The sequence below is a fragment of the Typopeltis vanoorti genome, chromosome 4 (genome assembly GCF_054136105.1).
Source record: "Typopeltis vanoorti isolate ZY-2024b chromosome 4, IOZ_Tvanoo_1.0, whole genome shotgun sequence".
Taxonomy (NCBI): Eukaryota; Metazoa; Arthropoda; class Arachnida; order Uropygi; family Thelyphonidae; genus Typopeltis; species Typopeltis vanoorti.
The window spans coordinates 152,024,009-152,038,551 of record NC_143552.1 but is presented as its reverse complement, the minus strand read 5'-3'; the positions used below and the strand labels follow the sequence as shown (position 1 = coordinate 152,038,551).

The 14,543-nt window shown below is 35.9% G+C and overlaps 1 protein-coding gene across 2 annotated transcripts in view; it reads right to left on the bottom strand.

The window, feature by feature from the left end:
* The window catches only part of Ing5 (inhibitor of growth protein 5), a 109,662-nt gene that overhangs the window by 38,735 nt on the left and 56,384 nt on the right, over positions 1-14,543 (bottom strand). For both annotated transcript variants that reach the window (XM_090391517.1, XM_090391518.1), the window contains exon 5: positions 2,973-3,090. In XM_090391517.1, the coding sequence (XP_090247643.1) occupies positions 2,973-3,090 (118 nt within the window). The remainder of the gene's footprint in view (positions 1-2,972; positions 3,091-14,543) is intronic.

Genomic DNA, 14,543 nt, shown 5'->3' with positions numbered 1-14,543 from the left:
CTGCACAACTGATCAAGGATCATTTTGACCTGTGACCTTTTGCCAAAAAGACATCAGAAAAATATTGAACAACCTAGACACCAAAATAGGCTGCTAGTTGAGTATATCCCCCCCCTTCACAACTGAACTAATACCTGTCCTTTATTATATTCAGCTGGCATCTATCCAACAGCTTGGGTAGATGCCAATATTCAGCCCATTTAAAAAAAAAAAAAATATCTGTAATCATACTATGAACCTATTGCTTTCACCTCATGCTCTAAAATAATGGCGATCTACAAGAATCAACTTCATCACTTACCTCCACACATGTGCCATGGAAATGTTTGGAGAAACCTATGCTGAGTACCTAACTTCAAACTACTGTTTTACCCAAAGACAATTACAACCATACATGCTTACAGTAGGATTTGAACCCACAATCTGTTTGAAGAGCAGATAAGCTAACCAACCACACTGGCTAACTGATGATCCCTCTCTCACAGACTGTCTCGAGGCATTGTCTCATAGGCAGTTGGTTTCTGTATTGTGTCTTTTCTGGAGATACTTTCCATGGTCATATTTCAACAGAACAATTCAACTGTCAACTCACCAAACCTACTACTGCCATTCTTCTTTCATTCTATTCATGTCTGTTCTGTGGAAGAGCCTTCCTAATAAAGTATTGTTAGAGATATGAACTCCCATTCCCCCAACTATTCAAAAAAGCAGAATAGATTACTTTTATTTAACCTATGCCCACACATGGCATCAACTGGCTATAAGTTCGGCGATCTCTCATGTATCAATGATATAAAATAAATAAATAAATTAGACACCCCATTGGAGAATAACAAAGAGATCGATGTTTAAAACTGGTGAATGATTGTGAAGTTTGGATCAACTGAGCACTACAAGGTCAAATGAAGAAGAGCAATGTAATATGATATAATCAGCAAAATTATGGATTATAAATGAGGTTAGTGCAAGAAGGTTGTTAACATATAGAATGAAGAGTATGAGCAAAAGTACAGATCCTTGGAATACACTGACATTGGCTGGGAAATCTGAAAAGAGAAGAATCTATTCACCACAATATGTAGCGAATTATGCATCATGTGGATGGATTAGATTTCACCTCCTTTTAGATGGAAGAAATCTAATGATAACTTTCAGACTGGTAGTTTTGTATGGAGGCCTGTATGCCAGATCCTAAATTAAATATTATGGAAATATCAAGAGCAACTGCTTAAGTTTTTCAAAACCTTAACATGGATGTCTCTAAATAATGTATGTAATACTGGCTATGAGATCTGAAGTGGACTGAGAGTGGTGGAATCGATTCTGGAGGTCAATAATTAATAGCCTAGAAGTGGTAAAGTTGGTTGTTGATGAAATTCAGTCGCATCGATAGGGTGTAGCATAGAAGCAGCCTGCCTCACGGCATAGCTTAATAATGGCACTTGTTCAGCCATATTACAGTAGGCGGCGTCACTACGATAACAATTCCTGTTAGCATAGCAAGTGCAGAAAGAAGTTTTTCCAAGCTTAAACAGATTAAAAATTATTTGCGAACAGCAATGACCCAAGAAAGATTGGTTGGTCTAGCAACTATATCGATAGAGGCAGACATAGCTTATAATTTAAATTTAGAAGAGCTTATAAACAGTTTTATTGTGTGATATCTCCATAGAGCAAACATTTAATTACTATTATTATGTAATCGTTTTGCATTAATGTTTCTCTTGCAATAAAAACAAAATAGCAATTGGAGAATTTCTTATATTTTTATCTTATAATCCATCAGGGGCGATATTTTACTGTTTGCCTCAGGGCACGATCTGATCTGGCGAAGGTCCTGATGACCTTTATAGTTTTTGAGAAAAAGAACTGAGATGAAGGCAATGAGAAAATAGCTTGATGGCAACCCCAACAAGCTATTAGGCTGAATACAGGCTTGTTTCCATGACAAAAGCTGGATGCAGAATGAGCATAAATTCAGAGATGGACAGATAGATAGCACTTGATTCTTTATAGAGTACAGCATGGCTCTGTTAAAGGTAGAGCTTGCTTTAATAATCCATTCGGATTTCACAATAAAGCAAACGCAGGGCTGGATAAGAGAAATGGATATACTATGATACTTCTGGATTTTGCTACAGCATTTGACAAGATTTAACATGGGAGACTGTTATACAAATTCAAGGGGATGGTATACAAAGGCTTGTGAAATACATAGGTTAGTGGCTGACTGATTGGTATCAGTGCTGATTAACTTGTAATTGAAAAGAGTTCTAAAGAGCAGGAGGATGCAATGTAGGAGTGAAACACCTACAATCATGTCTTGCACCCAGAGAGCATCGTCTTTAGTCTATGCATTGTCTTGACCCCCCCCCCCCACGCATATACTGGCATGTTGGACTCAAATGGCATAACCAGAGAAAGTAGTAACAAGATCATCTGCTTGCTAGTTGCAAAGAAGCTAATGTATTATCAAGTAGTCTGGTCTTGCATACTACCAGAAGCTAGCTGCCAAACCATTTTATGAAGTAACCTTGAATGGAGGAGGTACTGGTTCCATATGGTATAGTCATGCTTTTGAAGAATGTAACCAACACTGATGATAAAAAAAACAGATCCCTGTTTGGAGGCCAAACATAACAGCCACATGAAGCCTTCAATAAGCAATGCACCTGGGGATCTAACTAGCAATTTCCTCAAAAGTGGAAGGTATGCTCTTATATGGCAATATTTATCTTGTGCATCTTAGTTTCATTTGTGAAAACAGGGATGAAAAAAGTTTAAATACATTCCAGGTTATCTAATTCTTGGCCTGCAACTAGAAATAAATTTTTTCAATCTCTGGAAAGTGGGATTGTTATAAATAAAATAATCAAATGCCTAAAAAAAAAAAAAAAAAAAAAAAAAGCATAATAAGAAATTTAATAAGCTATATGTATATAAGAACTTTTTTTAAAACTGCTTATACTTACGGAGGCGGCTGTCCCTTCATTTTCTTTCGAGCAGATTTTGGCACTTCATCATCAGAAGATGCTCCTCTTATTCTTCCCTTTTTCTTTTCAAGCTTCTCACCAGCTTTACGTCCTTTCTCTTTAAAAATTCACAAAGTAAAGAAAAATAATTCAAAATTAAAGTTATGTTCCTGAATGTTACTGCATTCAATATATTTCAGTTTTTCTACATCTTTTTTTAAATCAAGTTTAAATTTCATTATATATTTTTGCAATTAAAATTTGAAAATGGAGTGGAATATTAAAAAGTTTTTTTAAATATTCCACTCCACTTCTTTTTTTTTTCATGTTTACGAAAAAAAAAAAAAAAAAAAAAGGCACACAATTCACACTATAGGTAATGCTGCAATGGTGAACTCCCTCATTATAACAAACTATTACAAAGTTCTGGCCAAAGTCACATAGCATTAATACTATGTTAAAAGCAATTCAAGCAAACCATTCCTTTCATGACCATGGGTTTGCCATAGTGAATGTCAACTGTATACAGTACTGTATGCAAGTAACGTATAGGAGAGTATATTTTTATTTACCTTAACTTTCTCTCTTCACTCACACACTCCAAGTGGTTATAAACTCTTAAATTCAAAAATATAAAAATGCACTAGGGGTGCTTAAGGGTCAAAGCTGTATAACTGAGAGGAGACCTCCACATACCTTTAAAGGAATGAGGAGAACTGACCACGGCTTCTGACCTAATGTCCAATCCTCACCTACTCGTGGTGCACCCTACTGGGTATCTACTTGGATACCGAACGAACGAGGATGGGCTGGCAATTTGGGATTTAGCCGACCAAATTGTATTCTCATTGGTTAAACCAAAATAAAAAATGATGGTACAACATGACAAAATTTCATGCCAATTGGGGCGTCGCTCGGTTAAACAAGGCCCCCGTTGTTTTCGCCAGGGAACCAGGGCGAACAGCGAAAAGTCAGCTACTGGAACAAATCTGAAATCACACCCCAACTCAACTTTACCAGAGTTAAAGACCGGTACTATCAACATAAGAAGCCTGAATGGCAAAAAAATGGAGCTAGCTGAGGAATTAGATAAGTACCAGATCGACATAATAGGGGTGACTGAAACAAAAAAAAAAAGACAAAAACTGGTGAGATCTTTCTGAGCAATATATACAAAATGTTATATTCAGGCAATGACAATCAAGGAAAAGAAGGAGTAGCCATAGTATTCAACACAAAATACGAGGCTAATCTTCTTGAACGGCAGTCAGTCTCAAATAGAGTAATGTGGGCAAATATAAGAATGGGGAACTGGACAATGAGACTTATTTGTGCCTATGGTCCCACAGAAGGTTCTACTAAGGTAGAAGTGGAGGAATTTTTTTGATGCTTTAGAAAAAGCAACTGACACAATGAAAAAGGAAAAGTTTGTCCTTGTTGGGGATCTAAATAGCAGAGTAGGAAATGATTGTGAGACATACAAAAATATTTTGGGAAAATTTGGAGAAAACAGCAAAGCTAATAATAATGGCAAATACCTATTGAATTTCTGCTCAGGACATGGACTGGTTATTACTAACACCATGTTCCAACATAAAAATGTGCACAAATTCACATGGAGAGAAGAGGCAAGGAATAAGAAAAGTCTCATTGACTATGTTATTGTTGATAGCGATGTTTTCTCCCTGGTGCAAGACACCAGAGTGTACAGAGGATTTGAAATTGGAAGTGATCACTATTTAGTCTTGAGCAAGATAAAATTGAATTTCATATTGAAAAGAATAACATGTAAGAAAGTTTTAAAGTGAATAAAAGTTGAGTAGCTCTCAGATGTGAACTGTAGACTAAAATACACAAAGATTATTGAAGAAAATATGAAAGAGTTTGAGAATCAAACAGGAATCAAACCTTGGAGATTCAGTGGCAAGCCTTGAAGAAAGCCCTGATTGATTCAGCTAGAGAGGCATGTGGTGAAGTTGTCTGCAAGGATAGAAAAATTAGAACTCCATGGTGGACACAGGAAGTTAAAGAGGCAGTGAAGGAAAAGAAGAAAGCATATCAAAAGTTCCTGGCAAATAAGTCAGCTTGTGCTCTTAGAGAATACAGAGACAGATGCAAGAATGCTAAACACTGTGTAAAACTAGCTAAACAAAAGTCATGGGAAGACTTTGGCAAGAATATAGAAAATAAATATCAAAAAGGTGGCAAAATATTCTGGAGGTTGTTGAAGAAGCTTAGGAATGAAGAAAGAGTGCTGTAAAAGGAGTTAAAGATGATAAAGGTGAAAACAGGAGAAAACGATATCCTTGAAGTATGGAGTAATTACTGTGAAAAACTGCTAAATGAAACAAGCAGTGATGACAGCACAGTGGTAAAAAACACTAACCAGGCATGCAGGCAGGAATACATATCCATATTTGAAGTAGAAAAATAAATCAAATGCTTGAAATGTGGAAAGGCACAGGAATAGATGATATATTCGACCAGAAATACTGAAATATGCTGGTATAAAAGTCTTATAGTGGCTGCTGCATAGTTCAGAAAGCCTGGACAGAGGGACGAATTTCTAATGATTGGAGTAGAGCTCTCATAGTACCCATATATAAAAAGGGAAATAAAACTGAATGTGAGAATTACAGAAATATTTCCCTACTGAGTGTTCCTGGCAAGATCTATGCAAGTATACTTGAGAAACGATTGAGAAGAATTGTGGAAGAAAAGCTAGGTGAAGAACAAGCTGGATTCAGGCCAAATAGAGGCTGTCAGGATCAGAGCTTCCCTTTATGACAAATAGTCGAGAAAGCATGGGAATATAACAAAGATCTGTATTTAAGTTTCGTTGATTTGGAAAAGGCATATGACAAGGTGCCAAGAGAGAATACAGAGTCAATGGGGCATTATATCAAGCAATACTTAGTCATTATTTGAGTTGTAAGTCAGCAGTTAGAATTGAAATACAGGAAGATGGTTTAATGTTAAATCTGATGTGAGACAAGGATGTACATTATCCCCTCTGTTATTCATTATCTATATAGATCAAATTATGAAGGAAAGTGGTATTAAACATGATATCAAAATTGGAGATGTTAATGTCAGCTCTTTGCTTTATGCGGATGATGTTATACTTCTAAATAAATCTGCTACAAGTGTGCAAGAATCTCTGACTAAATTGAATAACTGTTGTAATAGATATGGTATGAAGTTCAGCAATAAAAAGACAAAGACAATGAAAATAGGCAGAATCATTGAAAATGTCAACTGTGTTGTGAATGGAGAACCTGTGGAACAAGTAAAACATTTCAGCTACTTAGGCACGATTTTTAGTGAAGATGGTAAATTAAATATAGAAATAGACAACAGAATCAGCAAAGCTGGTATGGTGGGAAGTCAATTGAATAAATTCATATGGAATAAGAGAGAAATTAGTCGCAACACTAAATTAGCTGTATACAGGACAGTGTTCAAACCAGTTTTAACTTATGGATCTGAGAGCTGGGTCAGAAGTAAAACACTTGACCAAAGACTAGAGACCGCAGATATGAGAGTCCTGAGAAAGATTAGAGGCGTGAACAGATGGCATCAATGGCAATATAATATTAAAAACGAGGATATTAGGAAAGAACTTGACATTGTCAGCATCCAGGAATGCGTTAGCAGAGCTAATCTCAGGTGGTATGGTCACTTAAACAGAATGGGCGAAGAAAGATTAGCAAAACTAGTGTTCTCTGTCAGGTTGGCAGCAAAACGACTCAGAGGAAGACCAAGATATAGGTGGATTGATATGGTACAAAGTGCCTTAGACGATAGAAATATAAGATCTGATAATGTTGGAGTCTTGACGAGTAACATACTGATTTGGAGGAAAATTGTAGATAGGAAGTTAGTAATGATGTAATTTTTTTCATGTAGTACTATCATATCTTGTACACCCCTTGACGGTACATGGCAGGAATTTGATGATGATGATGAATGATGAAAAATGCACCATAACTTGCTTGCACACAGGTTTGTATTCCGGGATATCTCATATGTAACTTAACCAATTAAATTGACCTATTAACCTATTAAGAGATTGAGCCTTCACACTCTTTTTTACCAAAATAAAAATCTTTAATTCATAAAAAAGGACAAATATACAACATCAAATCGACTACTTAACAATGCCACCAGTGTATTCTTCAATTCACAATAAGAGAAACACTATAACTACACAACGTCTTTACAATCACATAAACCAACAAATACTGTCCTATACGGACAAATAACCACTTAGTCTCTTGCTTCCTCCTACAGAACCTTTATTCGTTTTTGAGTTCCCACAGGAGAAAGACTAACACAATACAACAAGGCTCTGCATATAACAGCAACACAAGTGAAAACTCTTTGCATCTTAAATCAGAACACTGAACATATCTTTTTTTTACTTTTGTAACTTTACTTTCTATATGAAAGTAGCAGCAAGCTTCACTGAATAAACCACTAAAAACTACAACATCACTTTAGAATTAAAAATTTAGAATTATAAATCTTCTTAAAACCATATCAACAGTTTTGTCACTTCAGATCAACTCTGCTTCTATATGAGAGCATCCAAAGAAACAACTAAAACATGTCAACAGTTAGAAATCATTCATCAAACTGAGAATCCGAAATGAAGCAAACTTTACTGGGCCCATTCTATGTGAACTGGAAATCAATAAAATTCCTTTCAGCTTCAACTGAAATAAATCCAATATGGATTAATAACTACAAAAACGTCAGCTGTCTCTTTATAACAAGGATATAGTCTCTCAGTCTTCTGTTTCTAACTTTTTTAATTTCTGTCTGGTCTTCATATACTGAAGACACAGAAACTCTACAGCTTCCTTCTGCTGTGTTCCTTTTCTACTCCTTGGACAGCTGAACACTTAGCAACATTTGATAACGTTCTTTTCACTACCATGCACACTTGGAAATGCAACTGGGAAACTTCTGCTCAAGTCTGCCATCATGTGCAGCCATTAGTGCTTTCTAATGTTGGGCTTGAAATGATGAAATTCTTTACAGTGCAGAAAAATTTATTTAATTATATTAACATAATGAAACAGTCTGAAATTATAACAGTTCTTCAATTCACAATATTTTCACACTCGTGTGAAATGTGAATTACTGTGGTAACTTTTGCTTCTCTCAAAATTGACATGTCATAAAGTGTTATGTTTACATACAAATAGCATAAACATTGCAAAACTTTTGACAGCTCATACAAAATGACAATTAAACTCTAATAACTAATTTTAATAAATTTATTTCACACCTAAGCAAGACTTTAGTAGCCAAAGACAAATACGGTTTCTCAAAAATATCTTGCTTGCAATGCCAAAAATTCATAGTATAAGCTAATGCTGCAATGGTGAACTCACTCATTATAACAAACCATTACAAAGTCTTGGCCAAAGTCACATAGCATCAATGCTATGCTAAAAGCAATTCAAGCAAACCATTCTTTGGGTGACCATGAGTTTACTATAGTGAGTTATTCTTGTAGAGAGGCTTATACGCTGGTTGAACATGATAACTAATAATTAAGGAATTGACAGCGTACACTAGAAATACAAATTAAATAAACTTTAATATATACTTTCCAATATTTCGGCAAACGTCACGTTGCCATCTTCTTGGGAACTTAATACAAAGACAAGTGCACGCAAGCACTACATAACAGCAAATGCTGTTATTTAATTTTATTTTATTAAGTTTATTTAATTTATATTTCTAGTGTATACTGTCAATTCCTTAATTATTAGTTATCATATAGTGAGTTATGTTATACAACATATAACATAGTGTAAACTCAACAATAGGTCGTATACACTATGTTAAGATAATAGACCAGCAGTATGTTTTTGAGAATATAAACTGCTCGTGGTTGGATGCATTGATCTGATCCACATCCTGCAACAACAACAACATCTGTAATAAAGCATGGTGCACTATCATACTGCAGAAAAGACAGCACTGTTTTCCTTACAACTGCCACAATGAAAGAAAATTGCATTATTCAGAGTATAGGCTATGTATGATGACAGAAACATACATATCAAATATATGTTCATCTCCCCATTACCTATTAGGCTCAATGACCTATCAGGGCTAAGTAGTTGACCAGGTTTTATTGAAAACAAATTCTATGATGGGGCAATTATATCCTATCTATACAGGATGTCATGTCTGCCCATTGCATGTATTTTCTGATTGCTTTGTTGCCTCATCATCATATATTAGACTGCCCAATTCACTTTTGAAAAGCCTTATACATGAAGAACCTTTAGGTTCTTTGTGTCCCAAGATGTGTTGGCCTACTTTTTACAATGAAACCTATCAATACATTTGAAGAGCTTAAGATTATAGGCAGTGTGTTAGTCAGAAGAGTGAGTAAGAAAATAAATGCCAAGAATTTGACAGATTGACAGTATGAGTATGGAAGAAAAGAGAGTGTGATTGTTGAATTGACACAAAAGAGAGTAAAAGTGTTAGAATGTATGAGTGTGGATGTGAGAGAAATGCAAGAAGAAAGAACCTATCAAGATGGATACAGATGGAAAGGCACAAATGAACAGAATGAAAGAAAGTAGAGAGACAAAGTGATGAATGACTGGAGACTGGTGCTGTATGGAGATTCATTATTAAAGGTGTGGAGAGTGAGAGGATGCACGAGATTTGATTTCCAGGAAGGGGTGGGGGATAAACAAGGTGGTTGATGCTTTGAATACGAGAAGTAAACAAGAAAGGGTGAGTGGTAGTTGTGGGAACAAATAACTTGGTAAGACAGATGGAGAATGCCAGGATGGATATTAGAAAGTTACTGAAGAGAACGAAAGACAAAAATGTGGTAAAAACGGTAGTCTGTGTGCATATGTTGCCAAGCTATGACAATAATGAGTAGAAATGGTGAAAAAAGTTGGCAAAATTGTGTGAGGAGAAAGGAATACAATTTGTTGAAGTGAGAGATACATTTAATCTCAGAGTAAAATGTATGCATAGATGCAGTATGTTGAACTAGTTTGTAAATTCTTTTACTTATTACGTTGCACCTGACCAGATGGTGAATATATTATCTGGATGACATAACCATGTTTTAGTTTATGATAGCAGGTTTCTATGGATTTTTGCTGAAATAATTTTGACCAGAACTGGAGACAAAGGTTAGCCCTTGGAAGGCCTTGTTTCTTTTCACAGTATTTTTCATGAAAGTAGAAGAATGTTTTTACTATGCAATGTTTGGACTGTCAGAAGTATCTGGCAGAAAGAGATTTAAAGTTTCCTCTCTAGAAACATTTGTACACAAATTTGTGTCAACTATGCTTGCTAGAAGGTCATGTGATTCAATCATTAATTGTTTTTTTTTTTTTCAATCAACTGTGCTTTTTGAAAAATAAAGGACTGCTTTTCTATGTGTAGTGCTACATTGTGATAGATATTTGAAGAGATTGGAGGTCGATCAGTCTTTAGTATCAGTACAGATACTAAATACAGTAACAAGCTTAATAAATTAATTATTTTATAGTACTTTTACAGCTTGCCTGTTATTAAAAAGTAATAGAATAAAACAATTATAGAGGTGCAAATATTGTATGTACAATGGAAATACTAACATGCAAGGTAAATTCAAGCAAATTCCACCTGCAACTGCTCAGTGTATAGGTAACTTTTTCATAAACTTAATGTTTCTGCTAGTTTAGTAATAATAATTTCCTTTCAATGTTCATAAATGTACTAACCTTTCTATTTATGATTATATATTAATGAAAATAATAATAATATTAATAATAATAATTATTATAAGGGTTCTTGATGGAAGACTGAGGGAGGATGTGGAGATTGCAAAGGAGCAGTTTGGCTTCATGCCTGGTCGATTAACGATGGATGCTATCTTTGGGTTACGGCAGATGATGGATAAGTTTCGAGAGAAACAACGGGAGCTACATCTGGTATTTATTGATCTGGAGAAAGCGTACAATAGTGCCAAGGCAAGAAGTCTGGAAGTGTCTGAGGGAGAAGAAGGTACCAGAGAAATATGTCAGGTTGATGCAAAGATGTACAGAAATATGAAGACAAGTTCAGACATGCTTGGGAGAGACAGAAAGCTTTCAAGTGACAGTTGGTTTACATCAAGTCCATTTCTGTTTAATATTATGATGGAAGTGGTGACAGAAGACGTGCCTTAGACAATGTTGTATGTGGATGAGATTGTGCTATGTGCTGAATCAAGAAAAGTGGCAGGTAAACTGAAAAAGATGGAGGAGAGTACTGGTAAAGAGAGGTATGAGGCTGAGCAGAAGTAAGACAACATACACGTATTGCAAAGTGAATGGCAGCCAAGAGAGATCTGGAGCTGGAAGGAAATGTCATCAGGAAGGTTAGTGACTTTAGGTATTTAGGTTCAACAGTGAAAGAGGATGGAGAGGCTAAGAAGAAAGTGGGATACAGGATACAAGTGGGAGGAACTAGAGAGAGATGGCTGGATGCTGGTGCTAGTCACTCTAAAGAGAAAAATCTACAGTTTAGTGGTGAGACCAGTTATGATGTATGGAATGGAAATTGTGGCCCTGAGGAAAAATAACATCAGCAGGATGGAAACGGTGAAAGTCATGAACTTAGGAACAAAGATACAAGAGACAAGGTTGAGATGGTTTGGTCATGTGATGAGGAAGGAGAATGGGTATGTGGGAAGAAAAGTTATGCAGATGGATGTGCAGAGGAGGAGAAAGCAGGGGGTAGCCAAAGAAGAGATGGGGGAGCTTGTGGAGGAGTACCTGAGGATAAAGAACTTGGATGTGAAGGAGGCTCATTAAAAACAGTGACCCTACTTAAGTGGGATAAGCTGCAGAAGAAGATTATTATTATAAGGGGATCTGCATGGAGTCCGAAGACTCATCGCGGGAGACCCAATCTATCATACCTCTCCTTGAACCCATTAATAGACAAAGCACTCACAAATGACTCTGGCAACCAATTACATTCATTTACAACTCTCCAAGCAAAAAATCTAGTCTTCACATCCCTACTAACAAGGATGTGAGCAGAACAAGGATGACTTGTTCTGCTCCCTCTAGCCAAGTGATGAAACATTTCCTCTGCATCTATCCTATAAAACCCTTTAAATCCTCCCTCTAGCCAAGTGATGAAACATTTCCTCTGCATCTATCCTATAAAACCCTTTAAATCATATCCCCTCTTTTTCTCTTATCAACCAACTTCTGCAATCCACACATCCTCAATCTATCCACATAGGGATCATTCCACAGGCCACAAACCATCTTGGTCACTCGCCTCTGAATCCTCTTCACTGCTTTCTCATCCTCAAGAAACCCAGGGACCAGACTTGAGCATAGTAATCCAGATGTAGACATATCAAGGCCTTATAAAGAGGAATAACAACTTCCTTATCTGTACTTGTTAATGTGTTCTTCAATAGCCAAATAATCTTATGGGTTACCTTAGCAACCTCAGCAATATGTCCTCTAAACTTTAACTTTCTATCTACCACTACCCCTAAATCTCTAGCTTCATCTATTTCCTGGCGTACAAATGCTTTTCCCAAAATGCAAAACTTTACATTTCACCACATTAAACTGACACCCATTATTTGACAGCCTATTTAAATCATTAAATCAAGTTCTCTGCATTGCCTTGATTAATTATTACTCAACCTAATTTTGCATCATCAGTAAACAACTGAATATTTCTTTTCAGGTTATTTTCTATATCATTTATGTACAAATTAAACAACAATGATCCCAGCACCAAACTTATGGCACACCACTAGCCACCTGTTTTCACCTCAATTCTGCCCATCCATACTACTGTTTGATATCTGTCCAGCACCCACCCTCTTATCTACTTCACGAGTGTCATATCCATCCCCATTTGTTCTAATTTGTGTAACAGAGTTCCATGTGGTATTATGTCAAATGCTATTGCAAAATAAAGCAAAATCATAGAGTAGCTATTTCCTTTATCCAACTCAGCTATAACTCTATTATAAAAAGTTAATAAATTACTAAGGCATGACCAACCCTTCACAAAGCCATGTTGACTCTCATACAGTATCATATTTTTATCTAGCCATTCTTGAATTCTCTTTTTGACCAATTTTTCTAGTACTTTTACCACCACACCTGAGATGCTGATGGGTCTATAATTTGCTACTGTAGTCTTGTAACCTCCTTTATGCAAAGGAATAATTTTGTCCTCTTTCCATTCCCTTGGAACTCTACCAGAGCTGAGACTTAAATTAAAGATCCTAGTCAAATGCACTGCCTGTTCCCTTGCACGTTTTTGCAAAATCCTAGCTGATATCCCATCTAACCCACAGTTATATTTACATTGAGATTCTGCAATATCCTAAGACCCTCCAATTCATCCATCTCCGTTCCCAAATTAGTGTCTGTCACATAGGTTAAAGCAATAACCTCACTAGAACAATATACCATTGCAAAGTGGTCACTCAGTAACTCAACTATTTTATCTGCTTCTGTCTACTTGTAACCATCATCACTCATTAAGATTAATCTTCCATAGTCATTCTTCCTCTTACTTACCACATAACTAAAGAACTCTTTGGGATTTCTTTTAGCCTACTTGGCTAGATTCTTCTCATAATCTGATTTTTGCCTTCCTTGCCTGAGCCTTGTAATGTTCATGAGTTTGCTGGTCACCTTGCTCTTTATATACCCTCCACAACATTTTCTTCTTCTGCAGCTCATGCTTAATGATATTACTCATCCATGTAACTCCTACCTGATTAACCCTCCTTACCCTAGGTAACTTAATACTGCTTCCTCTAGATCAGCGCTTCCCAAACTGTGGGCCACGGCCATCTTGGAGGACATTAGTTTTGTTGAGAGGGGCCGTGAAATAATGAAAACATATTTAAAATGTTTTAAGACTAAGTAGTTCTTTTTTTTTAATCTTAAAAGAAACGTATTTAATTTTTATTATTTTTTATATTTTAATGGAAAAAAAATCATACATTGGTGTTGGTTCACAAATTTTGCTTCCTGTGTATTTCGGCACTTAATGAATATTAGTAAATATATGCTTATTCATATAAGTTTCATTTCAAAGGTATTGATAACAAGCACAAAAAAACTTACAAAGCAAAATCTTGAATATAAATACAATAAATATTAATACAGACCATTTTAAAATAAAACTTATATTAAAGCCTACCAGTTTCGCCAGCAGACTGTCTGGCTTTTTCAAGGCGTTTATAGAAGACATGAAACCTAGTAAATGCAAATTGAAGGAACATAAAAAACGTTGTAAACCAACTAGTAGCTAAGGTTACACGTTGCGTGACAGGAGGACTTATTGTTCTTATTCATTATCATGCATGCGTGTTTGTTGTAAACTTGTAATGTGATTACTGGCTAGCTGTAGTTCAGATTGATTGGGAGAGAGGATCAGGTTTTTCCATGAACTGTTTAGAATTACACCCTGATTTCTGTTGAGGTTACCGCCGGTTATTGACACTATTGTGGCTTCCTTGAATAAAATAAATGATGTCTGTAGTTGTCATCGAGATAT